This window comes from Lissotriton helveticus, chromosome 9 (genome assembly GCF_964261635.1).
Source record: "Lissotriton helveticus chromosome 9, aLisHel1.1, whole genome shotgun sequence".
Classification (NCBI taxonomy): Eukaryota; Metazoa; Chordata; class Amphibia; order Caudata; family Salamandridae; genus Lissotriton; species Lissotriton helveticus.
This window is the reverse complement of record NC_136070.1, coordinates 1,158,864,348-1,158,885,853: the sequence shown is the minus strand read 5'-3', so window position 1 is coordinate 1,158,885,853 and position 21,506 is coordinate 1,158,864,348. Positions and strand designations below refer to the sequence as shown.

At 45.2% G+C, this 21,506-nt stretch overlaps 1 protein-coding gene across 2 annotated transcripts in view; it reads right to left on the bottom strand.

The window, feature by feature from the left end:
- Positions 1–649: 649 nt before the first annotated feature.
- CARD19 (caspase recruitment domain family member 19) overlaps positions 650–21,506 on the bottom strand; it is a 99,621-nt gene continuing 78,764 nt past the window's right edge. For both annotated transcript variants that reach the window (XM_078661609.1, XM_078661610.1), the window contains 3 exons: positions 19,790–19,849; positions 3,863–3,934; positions 650–1,884 (listed from right to left, as the gene is read on the bottom strand). In XM_078661609.1, the coding sequence (XP_078517735.1) occupies positions 1,766–1,884; positions 3,863–3,934; positions 19,790–19,849 (251 nt within the window). In that variant the 3' untranslated portion in view covers positions 650–1,765. The remainder of the gene's footprint in view (positions 1,885–3,862; positions 3,935–19,789; positions 19,850–21,506) is intronic.

Here is a 21,506-nt window from a genome sequence, read left to right as displayed (position 1 = left end):
TGCTGAGACAACCTGTCCATTTGAGCATTCATTGAAAATTTAGGTTCAAACAACATTCCAAGATTTCACACTTTTTTAGCCAATTTATTTGGCCAGATAGAGGATCATAATTGTTTCATTAGCGTTAGGTCAGTATTTCAGTTTTTGTAAGCTTTTAGCTTGAGGTGATTCAACGTCATTCGTTTATCTACAGCTATGAGTCAAGTGTTGAGTTTTGATGTTGCTATATTCTTAAGCACATATCGGCCGTCTGCATAGTTGTAGCAGATAAGTTTGAAATTGTATATGGAAAAAGGTCCAGTTGAGGTGACAGATATTTGGGAACTCCTGTTTTTCTGCAGTAAGGATTTGATAAGAAAGGGCCTGCTGTTTAGGAAAGAAGAAATTCAACTGAAACTGTACAAAACGCAGGCTTGTGGGTTTGTCAATGCTTGTTTAAATACGTGATCTAGCATAATATCCAAGCGTTCCTCTAAAAAATGTTTGCTTTTAAATTTTGTATCTCATCTCTCAGATTTCATTTTCTTTTGTATTGTGTCCAAACATTTATTTGCAATTTAGCCTATCAGGCTTTTGCACAGCCAATCATATACTTACTATACATTGTTTTGTCCCAGAGCCACAACACAACACTAATGCTGATACAAAATAAAATATATACACTTTAATGTCATATTATGAGGAGCATCAAATATGAACAAGACTTCTCCAATGTAGGGTACACTGAGTGATTTTGGACACACTTGTCAGCAGTTGCAAAATTCAAAGATGCCTTTGGTTACAGAAGCCTGGGTTCAGCATAGCTCTATTTCCACTTTACTGCCAAGGAAAAACCATACAGACAAAATGTGTTTTCTTTCCTATTAAATTAAAGCTTAACATTGCAAGCAACCATTTTGACACCCATGCAATAATACATTGTTTTTATACAATGTTAAATACCACAGTTTATGCCCTTTCGAAGAACTGCAAATAAAAGGTGTTACTATTACACAACTTATTGATATTCAATTTTACATCTTTAGAAGGATGAAAGGCTGAACAGATCATTCTGGAATTTGAACTAGTGACTTGCAGGTCACATAAATGTCAGCCATGAGCACCCATCTTTCTGAGCCATTTTGCATCGCCTGGTAGGATATATGCTTCTTCATTACAGTTGTAATGAAGGTGGTACTGTATAATATGGCCTTGGCGGTGTATGGTCTGGAGAGACATCTTCCCTTCCTTGAAGGTACGGACGGTATTAGCTACTCTGCCCACTGGGGTCAGTGCATTTTATTTTGGGTAAATCACATACAGTACTGTTATAAAACTGGCCGGTATAACATGAATTATACAACTTTCCTGTTCATATTTGGTAATCATTGATGAAATACACCACATTTGAAATAAACTGTTTAAAAGACACAGAATTTTTCTGAAGATCCTATGTTTCCTTATATTAAAAACATAAATCTTGTATTGCTATTTTGACAAGTACTTTCCATAAAATATTTTACCATTAACTGGCTATATAAAAACACATTATAAAGTGATAAATATTTTAAAATAAGCAATTTCAACAACCACCCATTCCTTTAGAAAAAAAATATATATGTATGTATTTGTAGCAAGACATTTGTAAAAATGTAGTAATAACGAAACTGTTAAAGCTTTTTTGCAAAATCTTTGGTATAAAAGTAGTGCAGTTAACACAGGTTATTGAGCATCATTGATTTCTGCTTCAGAGCTATTTGTTTGGTGTGAAACACTTTTCCTCTGGTTACGGTTTTTTCTTTGATGTGTCATCCACGTACGATATCAAAACATTTCTAACATGTCTTCCAAAGCCAATGGCAGAAAATCCCACAACTTTCTTCACCCCTGTTGTACTTTTATCTTCTGCAGAAAAAAAAGAGCAATTGTCAGCATGAGATAGCAGATAGTCCCGGAAGTGCACCTAGCATTGCTATGTTATGAATAAAACAGAATACTGTGAAACAATGTTAATCTTAAATACCTACTGCTCCCTTAGGCAATAAATATCATTTTGAGTTTATGATATATTGATTTAATGTGCAGTTCTTTACTAGAATGGCTGCTATCTCCTATAATATTGATCACCCGCCTGTCACCCTGATTGGAAAAACCTAGCACTAGGGCCCAATTGGTCGGGTAAGGCCTTCCCATTGGAGGGGGGGGGGTCTATTTTTACGCCTCAAATCCAAACAACTTACACAGTCATATTCCATTAAATAGTTTTTCAGATCAATGTGTGGACGGCATCCATAGGTATAACTTGGGATGCATTCAAAGCCTATTTAAAAGGAGCCCTGGTATCTTTGACAGCAAGAGGAAAAGCGAGAACAAAAACCTAAATGTTAGAAAAAAATACATCGCACATAAAGAAGTTGTCATTGAAACTTTAAATAGCAAGGGTCACCTGGTAACAAAGTTTTGTGGGGAAGCATTGCAACTTCAGAGCTCAGATGATATACTACCAAAACCTTTCTGGTACAATATGGTGAAGCATTTATAGGAAACCTTTTTAAATTAGTGCAGGTAAGAAAGTACTTCTCTGGGTGTGGCAGAAGAAAGTTCAGGGTATTATATGCAATTACTTTGTGACAGTTGCCAAGCTATGAGCATGCAATACAAAATACAGTACAACAAATGTGACTCCCAACAGAGACCACAGTGCATCGCCTATAATGCGAAATTTGTGTGCACCATTCTTAAGGTAGTGCTTTCTAATTTGCCTGGGGCATACCCCATGAAAATGTGGAGATCTGCTTGGCATTTGTAGAAGCCCCCATTATAGAAACATGCTTAGGGAAAAGAGGTCTTAAGGATTCTTCTGTATCTCAGCACCTGTTTGAATGGGACTTTGTAAGGAAGTGTAATTTATGCTAGCCCGTTTAAGGGTACCAGAGGACCCCATTCGGGTGGTTCTAGTGTGGGACTCTCCCAGTCGGCGAAAGCACAGTGCAAATGATGGTTATTGATGCTGATCCACGTCACAGTGCTGCGCCCCTTGTGTGCAGTGGCAAGCCTGGGCCCTTTCCGGGTCTATCATGACAGGCAGCGCCAATTTCAGCACAGCACTGCCAGGGTGAGAATCCAGGTGCATAAACTGGTGCTGTGTTTTGTAATAAGTCAAACATCCCTCGTCAGGGATTACTTTCACAGCCTAGACTTACAATGTCAACACAAGGAAGCAGCAAGGTGGAGTTCTAAAGATGAGTGAGGATTCAGGAAGCGGCTAAAGACTTTGTTGTTTATTTACCTCTGTGAGGTTGCAGGTATTGGCATGATTTGTTAGCGCTGGGAGGCCATTTGGGTAGCCAGGCGCTTTAGAAATGCCAAGAATAGAATAGAAAGATTAGAATAGTCTTACAGCGGAAGCAGTCCCTGTGTGACAGCTTCCGCTGAAGAATGACTGCTGTGAGCAACTGAGAGGTGACAGACAATGTCCTCATGGGCTGCGGCATGCTCCCTCGTTCATATCCCTTTAGTATCTTGCAATGCTTTATTTGTATGGCAACCCTGTCTCTTAAAGGGGCATACCATGTAATAATTGCACTTTGTAATACAAATGGTTTCATAGATTTGCAGAAGGAACCATATCTAGTGCATGCTGACAAGGCAGGGCTTCTTGGAATCCTTGGGACCTGCCTGTTTGGGCTGTGCTGGATAGGTCAAAGAAATGGCTACTTCACATTGCAAATGCTACACGAACACAGAAACCCGATGTGAGCTGGCTAATGATACACGGGGCCGATCAATTGTCTTTTTTAGGGCGCATCTATAGCGGGTTTTGTATGTACTGACTCGTATACTTCATTCTCTACATACGTTTAAAAGAAAAAACATGACCCACCTGGATTGCAATAATACATCAAAAATGCAAGTCCTGCAGCAACACTAAAGCAAGCGAGAAAGAACACTGGCCCTGGAAAAGAAATACATTCAACACTTGTCAATTTTGTACATTTTAGGTGCTCAATAATACATAATTTAAGTAAAAACATATAAGATTTAAAAAGAGATTTATTTTATTTTGCCTGCCTATTTTTAGGCCAAATAAATATCAATTTAGTTAATCTGAAAAACGTAATGCACCTGAAATAAAATATGAGTTAAACTGCATAAACATACCACGATATTAAACATGAATATATTAGCGCTAGCCCCATTTGCTTTCCATTTTCTTTCGAATAGGCATCCAATTAAAGTCATGATGATTGCAAGTGTTTCTAGATTTATTGCAGGGTAGGTCATTTTACGTCCGGGCAGTGCAATCACACACAACGCGCATCCCCGAGCGCCAGCTGTAATTGCACATGTCGAGCTTCATAAATCTTGCATTTTCCCATTTACACAATGTCCTTGCACTTCACGGCTACCGGTAGTAGGTAAGACTATGAAAGTAACACCAAGTTCATGCTACTAGCAAAGAAAATAGGGTAAAACTGAATCATCGTATGACTGTGTTTCAAGTCTTTAGTTTTTGAGTAGTGAGTATACGAGTTATTTATTTTTTATAATACTGTTTGCATTTGTAGAGCGCTAACAACCATTTCCGTGGATTCGTAGCACATTCTAGACGTGGGCATTCTTTGTTGCTGAACTAGGAAGAGCACTGATGTACTGTGTCTGATGTTTGTTGGTGTTTGTGTGAAGGTACTAGTGAGCACGCTCGATGGCTGGTTAGAAGTGGCTATGCAGATTAGAGTCAAGCTAAGTTGCATTACACCTTGTTTAGATGGGTGCGCCGCAGGACTTTCATGTTTTTCTTGTATTGTACAGATGGTTGCCCACTCTTTGGCTGGAGTAGGTTGTACTCTATGAATCACAAACATGGAAAGTGATGATGATGTTGATAGGCGTCAATCCCAAGCCCCGCCCCCTTCGTACATTATGCTTATGAGTTAGCGGAATGTGTCTAACTAATTACTTACACTTACGCATTTACGTTTATGTTCTCATTATGCAGTTATTCACTTATGCGTGTGATATTGTTTGCAGTGTTCTTAGCTTAGCATGTGTGCCACCATTTTGGATTATTCTCTCTGCGTGCAAACTGTACTTGCTCATTCCCCCTCCCGTAGGAATAGGAGTAATTCCTCGTGTCAGCATATATGCATTTCTTGGTTTACTGTAACTGAAACTCCTGCTAGCGAAACTCCTTATCAGGCCGTTCTCATGCGCTGGGGATGTAGCGGCCTGGCTCTGTGTCCTTGGGAGATGATAACAAGTGTTGCTATTGCAGGTGCAGATGCCTCTTGTATGAGACCATTGTCCACATCCCTGGTGGACCAGTACTTTTCCATTATGGGCGTGTTTTACTTTGCCTTCTCGTAATATAATGTATCACCATGATGATGTGAGGCAGTCCTTCTCGGCACACTCTTAGGGGTGAGGTCGATATAGGGCCCTCTCATATGGGAGTTTGTGGCCTAATAAACTTGCTTTGTTTATTCTTCTCCACTGTCCGGCTGACTTATTTTGGGTAACTATAGGTGAGTGAGGTAAGTCACTCAGGTGGTATTTTGGCCACGCTTATCAGATGGCGCCCGAATAGGGACTCCGCGATTAGGATCTTTCTCACCCGTAAGTGGGTAGCAGAAGGCCGGAGACCCCCTGGTCGGCACGGTGGGTCCGGGTACCCACTTTGATGCCGAGCTTGGTTCTCGCAGCGCTGCCCCACCCTGCTGATTGGAGGAGGTCTCGGTCCGTGATCCTACGCCGGAGTCCGGAAGGCGGAACCTTGGAGCTGACCGTGTTGGTCCAGCCAGCCGGAAGTGGAGAACGGTAGAGGTCGGGACCGCGCACGGAAGGTAAGTGGTCCGACTGGTGATTGAGGGGCCGGAGTGCTCCGTGAGACCGGTGTGTCTCTGGTGATTGGAGGAGCCGGTGTGCTTCTGGGGCTAGTGTGCTCCGGGAAACTCAGGGCGTGGATAGCGCTCTGACAGACTTGATGGAGATTGGGGAACGAGGGTTTGTGAAAAATCCGACTGGATAGTACTGCGGTTGGTGAGCGGCTTGCTGCGCGAGGATTTTGGGCTCGCCCGAACACCTAATGTGGTGATTTACGGGAGAGTGCCGGGTCCCGCGTGGTGTGGCACCTGCCGATTTGTAGTGCTGCCCGGGAAACGGATTGGTTTCCCAGTCTCGGAACAGCGAGTGTAGGCTGTTCAGTCTGCGGTAGTGTCCAGGTTTCCCAGGACTTGGTCGACGGGCCTTGTCCCATTTTTGTAACACGTGTTTTAGTACGGATTCTGTTTGATTAATATATGCATGTGATATTGTGAATTTTTCCTGTGTTATTGTGTGTTGGAGGATTACAAAATGCCGTGCTTTAGTAAATTGCGGTGTTTCGGGTGTTGCGATGAGGTTTCAGATGTGAGATTGGCTAAGAGCCAACCTGCCCCTCAGGAAGGTTCTCCGAATTTCGACATGTACGTCAAACACGGCTTGCCTCCTATTTTGTTTTCCTCTTTATGGCATAAGTATACAATGGATAATGTGGATTTGCAGTGGCCCCTACTGGGTTCTTTCGATGCAGAAAAATTAGACTATTTACAAGACAAATTATTTGCTAGGCGCAGCCGCCAGAGTATGTTTGATTCTTTGCGAATGTGGCAGAAGGAGGTACGGGAACGGCAGATAAGGGAAGAGAAGGTTGCTCAGAAAAGATCGGCTCAGACTATGGCGCAAAAGGCGAGAGAACACACTAAGAAAGAGAATGAACTGCGGATTGAGCGCGCAGATAGGCGTTTTCGGTTGTTGGAAAATAAGTGCTATGTGGTAAAGGAAGAGGACGTAGACGAGATGGAAGATATTTTGAGCGCCCGACCTCCTCCCCCATATGCTCCACAGTCACTGTACCCCGTGCTCGGAGATTCCGCCCCACAGGCGGTGGTTTCAGTTCCCCAAGTCGGTGCCCCTCCTTTGTCCGGTACACCTGCTTCCTCTGCAGGGGGACCTACTTCCCCTTCTACCACGGCACCCTTGCTCCCTTTCTCGGCGGCGAGCCCTGCGTCTGCTGCGCTATCCCCGGTGCTCTCTGCTGGCCCTGCTATCCCCACTGTTTCTGCCAGCGCCACCCCTCAGAGCGCGTTGCGAACACCTGCTAGAGGAGCGGAGGGAGGTCTACTCCATCAGGTACGAAAGTTACTAACACGCGGTACTATACCCCTAGACGAGAAAACAATGGTAGCTAATCAAGCTTGTCAATGGGCCAGGAATAACATTTATTCATTAGAGGATATTTGGTCTACTATGAAGGATTATGAGCCTTTAATGCAGCAGCACGCTTTGTGGCACATGTCAACGACCCTAATAACGTTATGGGAGCAGGGATATGGCGGTGAGGCGCCGGCGATTCTTCGCGATATTAAGGCTCATGCTTACAGGGCTAATACTGGTGCGGGGGAAGTGCTATTTGTTGGAATACAGGAATGAGCTAACGGTAACAGGTGAGACTCACTTCCCGGGGATACATCCAATGCGTGAGGTACACCCTATATTTCACCCTGAGGTATCTGAAATAATAGACCCGACCACCTTGGCAGTAACCAGACCACGTGTAGATGCTCATTTCCAAGAACAATGGGTGTATACGCCCTGGAAAAGGAGCGAGGTATTAGCTCTGAAAGCGCAGTTACCTGACTCTAGAAAAAACCCAACGGCTTATTACAAGGAATTAACGGAGGCAGCATCCTCAACAGTCATGACGTTAGCAGATATTGAACTGTTTTTCGGATTATTGGTTCCCGTGGATGTGTGGAGACAGGTGAAGGGTTCGGAACATAGAGAGGAGTTAGGCGGGACTTGGGCAGAATTTACAGATTGGGATAAGGAACGTAAGCCAGGCGAAAAACCGAAACCTGAGATACTAGCATTACCCGGGCGCATAATATGCATTCACTCATTCCTCCTAAAAAGGTAGATTGGGATAAGTTAACGGCTTGCAAACAGAAAAAGGATGAGGCAGTTTCAGATTTCTTCACTCGCTTTGAGGAAACGTTTATGGATTTTAGCGGGCAGGACATCTCTCAAGATGGTGGGCTGCGTCTCTTTGTCAATAGATTTGTTACGAATTTACTGCCAGAAATATCGGCCCGACTGCAAGCGTCTGAAAGTACATGGACAACATCTACCCCCTCAGGCATCTTAAGCATGGCCCAGTATTATGAACATAGAGAGAATGAGAATAAAGACAGGCAGGAAAAGAAGGCGAAAGATTTGAAGACGAAGGTTTTGTTGCAGCAAGTAGCGAAGGGCAGAGGACGGGGAGCCCCGCCCGCGTCAGGTGGTCGAGGAAGTGGTTTCGGGAGGGGAGAGAGAAGAGAGCGTTTGGGACCCAACCAGTGCGCTAACTGCAAACAGGAAGGGCACTGGTGGAAGGATTGTCCACTACTGCGGTCCCAGGCTGGACCTGGTAGGGGGCGAGGTCGGGGAGAAGCGCCTAGAGACAATAGGCAGTCCGAGGAGGGTAGGAGACCTGGAGGAAATTATTTTGACGGAGGAAGGGATAGACAGCATTCTCAGAGGGAGGGCGATGATGGTAGGGATAGACAGTTTTACAACGATGCGTACGCCGAGGATGATTTCACAGGATTTTCCTATAACTAGGACAGCGTAGGGCAGAGTGAGGGACCTGTTTCTGTGGATGTTGATCAACGTGGGCCTTATGTAACGGCAGACTTGTCGGGATCCCATCAGAAATTTTTATTGGATACAGGTGCTACGAAAAGTTCTGTAGCACGTTCTCAGGTTCCAGGGGCAGCTCTGTCTGGCAAGACTAATGTTTCAGTGGGGTTTTCTGGTACCCCGGTGATTAGCCCCATCTCTAAGCCATTGACACTTACGATTGGCCCCTTTACTGTTGACTCCCCTTTTCTTTTGACTTCGCGATACTGATGTGGGTAAGATGGACATTGCACCGGTGTCCATAAATGTTAAGGTGGGAGCAAAGCTGCCTCGCATACCTCAATATAAGATTTCTAGAGATGGAGAGAGGGCTCTGTTGCAGATTATACAGGATTTGATCGGATCAGGGGTGGTTGAGGAGACAGACTCTAACATTTGTAATAGCCCGATACTTCCGATACTGAAAAGGTCCTCAGGTGCCGAGGGTGAGAATACACCTGATGTCTATCGTTTTGTGATTGATTTACGCCATATTAATAAGGTGGTTGAGCCCCAGTACCCTGTGGTTTCTGACATTACTACCATTTTGACTATGATACCTCCGTCAGCAAAATATTTTTCAGTATTGGACCTTAAGAATGCGTTCTTCAGTATACCCGTACACCCAGATAGCAGGTACCTCTTCGGATTCTCATTGGCTGGACGCAGTTTTAGATTTACGAGAATTCCTCAAGGTTATACAGAAAGTCCCAGTATTTACAGTCAAGCAATAAAAGCACAGTTAGATGATTTGGAGCTCCCACAGGGCAATGTCTTGTTGCAATATGTGGACGATATTCTCATCGCCTCCGACAATGAGGAGGGATGCCGAGAGTCGACAGTTAAATTGTTATACCATTTGGCTCAGAAAGGACACAAGGTGTCTCTCCCTAAATTCCAATATTGTCGACAGGAGGTTACTTATCTCGGTCACCTCCTATCGAAGGACGGGAGAAGGCTGACACCAGAGCGCATCAGGGCAATAACTAACATGACAGTCCCTAACACACAGCGAGAGGTGCGCGCATTCTTGGGAATAACATCGTACTGTCGTCAGTGGATACCTAATTATGCTTTACTAACGAAACCCCTGCTGTATCTGACCACGAAAGAAGTGTGTGAACCCCTACCTTGGACACCTGCATGCCAAGAAGCGTTTGAGTTGTTGAAGACTGCTTTATGTTCTGCACCCGTTTTGGGAACACCCAATTACCAGAAGCCTTTTGTACTCTATGTGCACGAGGCGGAAGGTTGCGCGTTGTCTGTTTTAACACAAGATTTTGGAGGGAAACAGAGACCGTGTGCTTACTTCTCTGCAATGCTCGACAATGTGGCAAGAGCGCTTCCGAGCTGTCTAAGGGCTACAGCGGCTGCTGCAGTCTCGATAAGACAGTCGGCAGGGCTCGTACTGGGTTCAGCTCTTACGGTAATGGTACCACATGCAGTGGACATTTTACTAAACAGAACACAGACGCAGCATTTAACTAGCGCTCGTCTGACAGGATATGAGATGACATTATTTGCCCCACATGTGACGATAAAAAGATGTGCTACCCTGAATCCAGCAACACTGTTGCCCCTCCCTTCGGATGAGGAAACTGGTGAAGTACATGACTGCCTGTTCCGAACGGAGGAGGAAACAAAAGGGAGAGTAGATTTGACGGACAAACCCCTAGATAACCCTGACGGAGAGTTGTATGTTGATGGGTCCTGTTTTAAATTAGCGGACGGCACCACAACAGCAGCATATGCAGTGACAACATTACACACAGTGGTGGAGACTTCTAGAGTCCCGTATAACTCAGCTCAGGCCGCAGAGATAATAGCGTTGATGCGTGCATGTGAACTGAGTGAAGGATTGGATGTGAACATTTATACTGACAGCCAATACGCCTTTGGCGTGGCTCATAGCTATGGAAGACTGTGGGCAGAGAGGGGATTTTTGACATCACACGGACAACGCATTCAACACGGCCCATTGATATTGCGCTTGTTGACGGCTCTAACGCTTCCCAGAAGGCTGGCAGTCATAAAGTGTAGCGCACACAAAGCAGTGGTTGATGATGTGGGACAGGGAAATGCGTTTGCAGATCAGACAGCCAAAGAAACTGCCAGGAACAGACTCCCGCGAATGTTTGTGGCTGGACCGGCTAGATCTGTACCAGACATTAATATGTTTTCAGATACTGTACAGAGTGTGCGAAACATACAGGAGAAAGTGACTGAGGAGGAGCTGAGGGAATGGAAGAATGGAAAGGGACAGCTGGACTCGGATGAGTGTTGGACGGATGTGACTGACAAAAGACGATGGTTGCTCCCAAATGCATTTGTCCTTCCAGTGGTGACGATGGCCCATGGACCAGCTCACATAAGTGCTAAAGGAATATGTAAATTATTAGACCCCGTATGGAGTAATAAGAACATTTCCAGGGTGGCCACGCGCATGGTACAACAGTGCATGATTTGTCTAAGACACAATCCTGGGAAGGGAACACCTGTCCCTGTGGGTAACTTTGCACCCCCAACATACCCCTTTGAAGTAATACAGATGGATTACATTGAAATGGAAAGAGTGAACAATCTCAAATATGTACTTGTGGTGGTGTGCGTATTCAGTAGGTGGGTGGAGGCCTTTCCAACAAAAGACTGTACAGCCATGTCGACAGCTAAAATGTTGATCAAGGAATATTTCAGCAGGTTCGGGTTACCTAGGGTGATCTGGAGTGATAACGGTACATCCTTCAATGCAGAACTGATGAAAAATATATGTAAGGGATTACAAATCTCTCAAAAATTCCACGCAGCCTTACACCCACAGGCGGCGGGTTTAGTTGAAAGATTTAATGGTACGTTGAAACTGAAAATGGCCAAGATACAGGAAAGTACTGGGTTGCGGTGGCCAGACGCTCTTCCCCTTGCTCTACTCTCCACACGAGTTACAGTAAATTCCAAGACAGGTGTTTCTCCCCATGAAGTTGTATTCGGCAGGCCAGCAAATGTGTGGGGAGTTCCTAGACCCAAATGTTTCTCAGAGATAGAATATCCTATGTTGACAGACTACTTGTATGCCTTGACTAAAGATCTCCATTCTGTTCACTAGCAGGTTGCAGACACACTGAAGCCGCTGCCTGAGGGGCCCGGTCACGGCATCAACCCAGGGGACTGGGTTGTCGTTAAGAAGTACCAGCGGAAGTCCTGCTTGGAGCCCAGGTGGTCTGAGCCGAGGTTGGTGCTGCTCACCACCCGCACCGCACTTCGAGTGGACGGTCGTAAGGCGTGGACACATGCCTCTCATGTGAAAAAGGTTCCACTGCCTTTACCCTATGATGCCTGGGTAAGAGGTGGCATTGCAGATCACGAAACAGAATCGTTGCCTAAGTATCTCCCTTTTTCTGATGCTGTGTTGATTGGGGAGGAGCACGACGACAAAGCACGAAAGCCAGCCCTGAGTACGAGTAGCAAGGCTTCTATCGGTCACGGTGCTCCGGTGACCGAAGCCACCTCTTGTTCGAACGACCAACCAATTCTGTTTTCAGACCACGAAGTGCGAGGGAGCACTCGCTATAACTTGCGGCCCAGGAAAGAGAGGCAAATGCATTGAGCACTGGAAGAAGGGCTGAGATAGGGATAGGAGTGGACTATAGTCGATAGGTTAATGCAGCAATAGGGATGGACTGCTGAAAGGAGCCCTGGTGCACTTCTGAGACATTGTTGGATGGAACATTAGAGTCAAACGTGGGCCCAAGTTTAGTGCTCCTGAGTCACTACAGTTGTGTGGCTCCGTCGAGGGAATAGGGTTTGCGAAGCTGAAAGCCTGCCTATGAGGCTTTAACGGACATAGGGAGAACAGCCCATCGAAGGGTGAAGAACCCCTCTGGCCGGTTTTGGAGTGTCTGAACTTTTTAGTAGTGTCCTTAGTTTTTGAACTTTTAGGATATCCCTTGCCCCGTTCTTTAGCAGAAATGTACCCTTTTGGTCGTCCAGTACCCGATGAGGAACAGCCTTTTGCTGCTCCCCGCAGACCGGAACCAGATTCACCATGGCGTGCCCTATCACGAAAAAGTAAAATTGTGGTTATTGTAGTGCTCATTATTGTCTTCCTGATCATGCTTGGAATACTGTTTTTTCTAGACAAAGCTTACCCAGTCCACAAAATGGTCCCTACCCCTTCTCCCTTACCAGAACACAATATGGTTACTGTCGATTATGGTGAACAATGTATGAGAAAAGGTTACCGTGATAATGTCTTCATAAAAACGTTACATCATGCACACGCAGTATACAATGTGACAGATTGCTGGGTATGTGGGTTGCTCCCTTCTGCAGCGTATAAGAAGGACAGGTTATTGGCACTGCAATTGACCCCTGTGAATAGCTGCGTTGGCTGGTATACCTTGATAGGTAGGGTGAAGTTTTTTCAGCAGCCGGACTCCCTCACCCCGCGACTCCCTGACAGTAGGTCTACACTGACGATGCGGGTTCGCCCTTTGCCTCCCTCATCCCTTGGGCGATTATTTACCGATGGACGTTTTGACCAAACATTCTTAGAGACTTGCTCGAAAAAGTTAGACAAATTTCTGATACCTAATGACACTGATAAGGTACGAGAGAGTTTTCTACAGTTAAACTCTTCTCTAGCATATCGACGCCCTCCTGCTACAAACAGTAGTGGTCATTCTTTAGTGCCCCTAGCAGTAGTGGGACCCTCACCTTATTTCTGTATACAGGGTAGAGGTCCGATAAAGGTGGGTGATAGTGTTTGTAATGTGACCACCTCGATTAGGTTGACCCTTAGCCCTTCGCTTGTCACTCCCCCTAATGTCTACTTTGTGTGTGGTGATAACGGGTACCTGTGGTTGCCTGAGGGTTGGGGTGGGACATGCTACCTGGCGTATTTACTCCCTCCTGTTTATGTAGCACCTTCAGATTATCACAAGACACATAGGCGGTTTGACGCGGGGCAAGGGCAGCGAAAAAGGAGGGATCTTCAAGTTGATGACGTCGATCAGACAGACACCGCTGGGCAGCAGTTTAACGACTTTTCTAAAGGTCTGTTGCCATTCTGGGGCCCTATTTTTAATAGTAGATCCATTAGACGCCTTTCACGGGTTATGGAAAAGGTAGTGAACACTGAAGCTGATATTGCAGCTAACATGTCACTAGAGATGCAGGCTATGAGATTATTTACGATTCAGAATAGAATGGTTCTTGACGTCATCCTGGCAGATAGGGGTGGAGCTTGCCACGTCATCGGGACGTCTTGCTGCGTATATATTCCTGACTCCGCCCCGACCGTTAACTTGGCTGTGCAGAAACTTCATAGGTTGGCTGCTGAACTTCATCAAGATAATGGTACCTGGTCCTTACAGACATGGTTGTGGGGTCTTTTCTCTTCCTGGGGTTGGAAAATATTCATGGTCATTATAGGTGTTGTAGGTTTTCTACTGTCATGCTGCCTCTGCGTTTATTGCCTTCCTCCCTGTTGCTCCATGTGTGCCAGCAATTTGAAGAAGTCTACGAAACGATTGAAACAATACCCTGTCTCCAATGCTGTTGAGCTTACTGATGCGAATTGGCTAATACTGATTCATGATGATGTTATGGTTTAAGTTCCCCTGCCCATAGATTTTTGCTGTAAAGGCCCTCCTTTTGGTTAATAAATGGAAACAAACGTGTTAGCCACAGTCCGCTAAAAGGAGGGTCTGATAGGCGTCAATCCCAAGCCCCGCCCCCTTCGTACATTATGCTTATGAGTTAGCGGAATGTGTCTAACTAATTACTTACACTTACGCATTTACGTTTATGTTCTCATTATGCAGTTATTCACTTATGCGTGTGATATTGTTTGCAGTGTTCTTAGCTTAGCATGTGTGCCACCATTTTGGATTATTCTCTCTGCGTGCAAACTGTACTTGCTCATTCCCCCTCCCGTAGGAATAGGAGTAATTCCTCGTGTCAGCATATATGCATTTCTTGGTTTACTGTAACTGAAACTCCTGCTAGCGAAACTCCTTATCAGGCCGTTCTCATGCGCTGGGGATGTAGCGGCCTGGCTCTGTGTCCTTGGGAGATGATAACAAGTGTTGCTATTGCAGGTGCAGATGCCTCTTGTATGAGACCATTGTCCACATCCCTGGTGGACCAGTACTTTTCCATTATGGGCGTGTTTTACTTTGCCTTCTCGTAATATAATGTATCACCATGATGATGTGAGGCAGTCCTTCTCGGCACACTCTTAGGGGTGAGGTCGATATAGGGCCCTCTCATATGGGAGTTTGTGGCCTAATAAACTTGCTTTGTTTATTCTTCTCCACTGTCCGGCTGACTTATTTTGGGTAACTATAGGTGAGTGAGGTAAGTCACTCAGGTGGTATTTTGGCCACGCTTATCAATGTGGTGTTGTGCCCGTGGGATGCAGGTGTTTATTTATACTAGATTCAGCGGCGGCTCCTCCTCTATGGCGGAGAAGCATAGCCCCCCCTCTCGCAGCTAGCTGCCTCAAAACGTCAGGAGAGGGAAAAATAAAACGATAAAAAAATTGTATTATCGTTTTTTTTCCCCTTTTCTGACAAGTCTTTGGGGGCAGGTCCATGGGAATGACAGGCTGCAGGAGGAGTGGTAAGTGCACTGTGATCAGTGCGCATGACGGGTTGGCCTGCGGTCTATGGCCGGCCAAACCGTCATGCGCACTGAAGTTGTCTCCAACCCGAGCTGCGTTGCCGGATTGGAGACAGCAGGCACAGGCTTCCAGTCTAACTGGAGTGCAAATTCAGAGCCCTCAGGCCAATCCTGATGCTGCTTTCATGACATGAGAGCAGCATCAGGATTGGCCGCAGTGGTGTCTGGGAGCCTGTGCTTGCGAGGAGAGGAACAGCAGACCGCAACGCGGCTGGCTGCAGGTACGTTTATTTATTTTTTATGTTGTCCTCCCGCGACCCATACCCCTCCTGCCCCTCACCTCTTCCACAACACCAGCCGCTACTGAATAGATTGAGGGTTTCTATGGTTACTGTTAGTGCCATGCGTGACAAAACTGTACGTTTTAAAAAAATGTTTTAAAACTAGTTTGGAGTTTCATGAAGTGCTAAAGCAGCAATGTCACTTCAGAGCATTTGGGGTTAAATGACAAGGTCTGAGTAAGCACGGTTGATAGAAGTGAAAGTACAATCTATTGAGGTCAGATTCCTACTCACTTAGGTCTTCACGGTGTTTTGAGGCAAGTAGGAAGTGTTTTGAGGGTACCTCAGTTGCTCAACTCTTAGTACACAATAAAGATGAACAGTGCCGGATCGGGTCGGGCCTCAGTGTTGTGTTTTGCGAAGTAAGCTTTTTGACTCTGCTGACAGATTGTTAATGGAATGTTGGTAGGTTCTGAGTAGGTTACTGTGACGTATTTATGCTAACACTAGGGGCCTCATTTATGAGCCCTTGCGTCACTTTTACGCCGCCGGTGCGTCACTTTTTGTGACGCACCAGTGGCGTAAACAATGCGCCTTGTTGCGCCATATTTACAAAGTGACGCATCTAGGTAGATGCGTCACTTTGTAAACCCCTGCGCCACATTATACCTGCGCCTGGTACAATGTATGCAAAGGGGGCGTATTGACGCAAGAAAGGGTCGTAGAAGTGACGCAGTGAAATCTATGAGATTTCACTGCGTCACTTCTAGGACACCATTGCGTCAAAATCTTGCGCCTGCCTCACAGCAGGCGTAAGACTGACACAAGCCCTTTCACATGGGGCTTGCCCCATGTGAAAGGAAGCATTGCAGGAGTTGCGTCACTTTTGTGACACACTCCAGCAATGCGTCACTTTTGCGCTTACAGATACGTCAGAAATACTGACGTATCTGTAACTCCTTGCGACATGATGCGTCATACATTAAATATGACGCATCAGGTATGTCGCAAGGAGTGCGCACTGAGAAGTGACGCATCGCTGCTTTCACGCAGCGATGCGTCATTTCTCATAAATGAGGCCCAAGTGTCTAAGGGAAGGAGTAGAAGGAAACAAGGGCAGCATCTGTTTAAGGCCTGTAAGGCCTAGAAGGGTTCACTGCATATGGTCCCTACTACCAAACATTAGCAATAACCATGTGTTCCCTACCTATGCACCATCAACTGAATTTCAACCACCTGGACACAACCATCTAAAAGAAAAATTCAAGCACAGCTATACCTAACATTCTTACACATCAGCTCAACCATTCAGAAAGGGTATATGGGATACTATTGACTGTCGGCTCATCAAAGCTCATTCCACAGTAATGTAAATGTAAATGTAAATGTGCTGGATTTGTAGAGCGCACGGCTGCCCGTGAGCGTCCCGGCGCTTGCTTAGGGAACCCGTCCTGGTATTCCCCTGTGAGAAACCCCGGCAGGGTGTCCACAAGGTGAAAGCCAGGCATCCCGCCGCGAGGGGCCGTAGTGGAGATTAAGCAAGCTATTGCCCAGAGTCGCAGAGTGTGACCCCATGGGTTGAGTAGGCACCAGAGCGAGAATTGTCGAGTCCGTGGAATTTTTGAGCCCGAGACCCGCCTAGGCGGGGAATCGAACCCTGGTCCACAGTCGATCTCAGCTTCCGGGTCTGCCGCCTCTAACCACTGAGCCACGCTTCTCCCAGTAAAGCATGCAGAAGACAGTGCAGATAGAATAACAACACGTGGCTGGCATACAATCTTCATCAGAGGTGGGACCGTCTCGTTCATCCCAGCACATATACATCTTGTTCCTTCAAGATACTGCATTCCACATAGCAGACATATCCAAAAGTCAAGAGGTGGTCTTTCAATAATGCACAGAGATGCATGGCCTTGGAGGCTCTAAAAACTGTCCTCACTCAAGCTTTTCAAAATCCGACGCTCCTACCTGCTTTCTGCAGTCCTCAAAGTCACATTAAACCTCAACTCAATGCCTCCTGGTGCTAGCTAATATTTCAATACTAAAATATTCAACCTCATCATCAAAGCTTTCATTAAATATTACAACGTCTTCTTCAGTGCCATCAAACTTCCAGGAGATGCTTAAGACATTAAAAGAAGCAGTCTTAGAAATGTTGAACACTGTCAACATCAGGCACCATATCACACTTCTGATGGATGCCAATGGCAACTCCCCGGATCATGTCTCTACCTGTAGGCTAGTTCTCACGTGCTACCCTCTAATGCACTAAGAAAATACACACCTGGCCACCTTACCTTTCCGCATTCTCCATAGCACATCATCACTCTGCATCTCGCCTATTCACTACAAGCAACAACTCTATTGTTTCAAAAACTGACCTATCGACTCAACACAGTTCTCAATATGTCAGCCCTCTCAGCACGCCAACCTCAACCTTCAACCCAGTGCCCTCAACAGCTGTCATAGAATTCCACAGACCTTTGAGGTAAGTTGTCAACCTCCACTGGACTCGAAAGGACTCTCTGAAATCAAATCACTGACTTCCCAGTGTGAACACTCCAAAATGCCCTTCAGTGTATAATACCTTTAGATACATAGATTACTGAAGATTACTTTGGATAAATATATATTTTACGACCTACTAAGACGACCACCAGATTAGTAGAGGCATAAAATCTTTTTTTTTCCTTTTACAGGGTTTGAAACCCTGGTGCAATGCTGCCATCTGAGCTACAATGAATTTCGCACTGGGGTATGCATACCCTCCACAAAAAAGCCTAAGATGGAGGCCAAGTAGCCCTTATCCAGCTGTCAAGCAAAGCTGTCTCTTGAGGGCCATGCTGTTCCCTCTCTTGCCAGAGGCACCCAGCAAATTGATAGGATGCAGGAGGGAACAGGAAGGGCTGGACTGGGAACCACAACCGACCATGGCAAAGTGCTCGACCGTCCCCCCTTACCATCCGGGGGGGGGGGGGGGGAGGGGGGGGGGGCAGGGTTGGAGGTGCCGCCGAGCTCTTTGCCGGAGCCGGTTTTTGGCCGATTTTGGTACAGGGCAGATTTTACAGCTAAGCTGCAAAACGGCCCTGTAACAAAAACGGCCCCCAGGGGTCCAAAACCAGCACCCACCCGTGCGGCGCACCGGGGATTGCCCGGTGCCCACTATGGCCAGTCCGGCCCTGGGCACAGGGTATCCACTGTTTCATGCTAGCATCACTTTCAATAAAAAACATACAAATGCAAAACGAATGCTCCAGATATGAATATCTGCAAGCCTATTCCCTTCAAAATGAACAAATGGAACCTGTTTAATATATGATATAGGAGGTATAATGCAAAGTACAACATGCAAAGTATAGTTTAGGTATTAGTATAATCATACATGAAGGATCCCAAAAAGAAAAGCAATGTTTTATTGTCAACATCAATAATGCAATGGCTAGAAGCACCTCATCAATTTGGACATCGGCTCCAGGGGATATTTATGCAATGCAAAATAATTTAAAGTTCTAAAACAACAGGAAGCAGCCCCAAAATGTATGCCATCTGCAACCTTGTGCCTTTCTTTTTTTCTTGGGCCATGGCCGTCATTTAGCCAACTAATGGCCATGTGGGAAAACAGCCACATGCAGGAAGCAGCAACATGGATGGTGGCCAGTGGGACCAAAGGTACAGGGCCTCGTTTATGTGAAGCTGCCTTGCAAGTGTTGTGCAGCAGCAAGGCATATCCAGAGCCACCAGCATCACAGGTTGGGGCTTCCAGATGCACCTAGGTATAGTGATCACAAAAAAAAACCAAAGGGTGGACGTGCAGAGTCACAGCAGGTGCAACACCGAGATGTTCTTCAGCAATTTCAAATGTTGCGCAAGCACGCATGATCTGCTCATAGGATAATTGACCATAGCATAGTTTTCTGTGGTCTAATAGCTACTTGCCCCTCTGTTAAGTGTCTTTCTGGTAGTTTTTTTTAGCCTGACAGCTTCTACAATCACTAAAGAGTTTCAAGTTTCCTCTCCAGATATTCTGCGCAAAGTCTTGTCCACCAGTTAATTTCATGACAAATGTGCAGACTAAGATGTCTACTGAATACAAATAGTATGCCCCTTTTTAATAGAAAAACATATTTGTAATCAGATGAACCTATAGTCCCTTGTTAAACCAATGTGACGATTACTAGTCATAGTGTCTTACTAAATGATACTTTACTTACCTCTTTCGTTTAAGATATATTTTTCCTGATCTGTGCATATCTTTGGAGACTCTGAGGTATCTTGGAAGAAAAGAAAGAGACTGATAAGTTAATGTTCATCAAAGGCACTCGCATATCTGAAGCCCAAACATTAAAACTATGATTCAGTGTCCACTACCCAGAAGCAAACCTCCTGATATGAAAACACACGTGGAATATGTTCCTTCGTCTAAGCCTGTCAACTTGTCAGAACCATACACATTGCACTAGCGTAGACCAACACATTTTCACATTTGAACTAACACATTTAAATACACACACTTTATTTCTTTGTATTTATTTATGTATTTATTTATTTAAAAGGTTTTATATAGCGCTACTGGACCCAAGAGTATCAGAGCGCTTTACAAGATAGGTTAACACATCAAGAAACAAAATTAACATAATGCATTTTACTCACATAGGATACGGCATTTGAATCAAACAAGAGAAGGACGAAAAAGTAACTAAGACATAAGTATCGGAGAGGAGGACAGTTAAATAATTAGATATGGATGGGAAGGTAGAGAAGGAGGGAGAAAATAGGAAATGGAAGTAAGAGGGGGTGAGTCGAGGAGTGGACAGAAAGAAAAGGACAGAGTAAATTCAGTAACATTAAGTACCCCAATATTTGTTGAGAAGAAGCACCTTAAGGCTTTTTTTTAAAGAGGGTAGGAGGGGTTGCAACGAAGATCTTTGGGAAGAGAGTTCCAAATCGATGGGGCATTGCCTGAGAATGCACGTGATTGAGTCGTTTTACTTTTGAGCCGAGAGGGGATTAGGACAAGGGCGTTAGTGCTCCTCAAAGACCTGGAACACCCTGCTTTTTGCAGTTTGTCAGAAAGGTACGAGGGGGTGTTTTGGTGAAGGGCTTTGTGAGTGATACAGGCAATCTTGTAGGTGGATCTTCCTTCTATTGGGAGCCAATTGAGGTCTTTGAGGACAGGAGAGATGTGATCAAATCGCTTACAGTCAGGGATAAGCCTGGCCGCCAGGTTGACAACAGATTTAATCGGGGCAAGTTGGACTTTGGGGGTGCCAGCAAGGGTGGCGTTGCCAAAGTCAATTCTTGAAAGGACAAGAGATTGTACAACGATTTTGAAGTCGTCAGCTGGAATGAAGGGTTTACATTTTTTTAAGGTGGTGTAGAGTGAAGAGAGCACCTTTAGCCTGTGACGGATGAGATTAAGATTCTGATCGATGCTAATGCCAAGGGATTTGACAGAGTTGGAGGTGGAGAGAGAGCAGTTAAGTGCTTTGATATCTGTGATCCAGTGTTGGATAGGGAGAGAGTTGTTTTTGGGAGCGAAAATGATTATTTCAGTTTTTTTAGGATTCATGTTGAGGTGATTAAGATATAACCAGACTTGGACTTTATTCAGGGTATCATTGAGATGTAAGATGTCGTTGTGGGATTTGATCTTATAATATAGTTGAGTGTCATCGGCACAGAGGTGGTAACTGATTTGAGCTTGTTTGAGAATAAGGGTGAGGGGTTCCATTTTTTTTGTTGGGTTCTATTTTGGAGATACGAGGTGAACCACTTTAGTACATTGCCCTCAAAACCAAAGCGGTCTTTGAGAGTTTTAAGAAGGGTGGGATGGTGGACAGTAGCAAAGGCTGCACAGAGGTCAAGGAGGTCATTTTGATTAGATCAGCCTTTTTTTTCAGGTGTAGATATTTTGGAAATGCCTAAAAA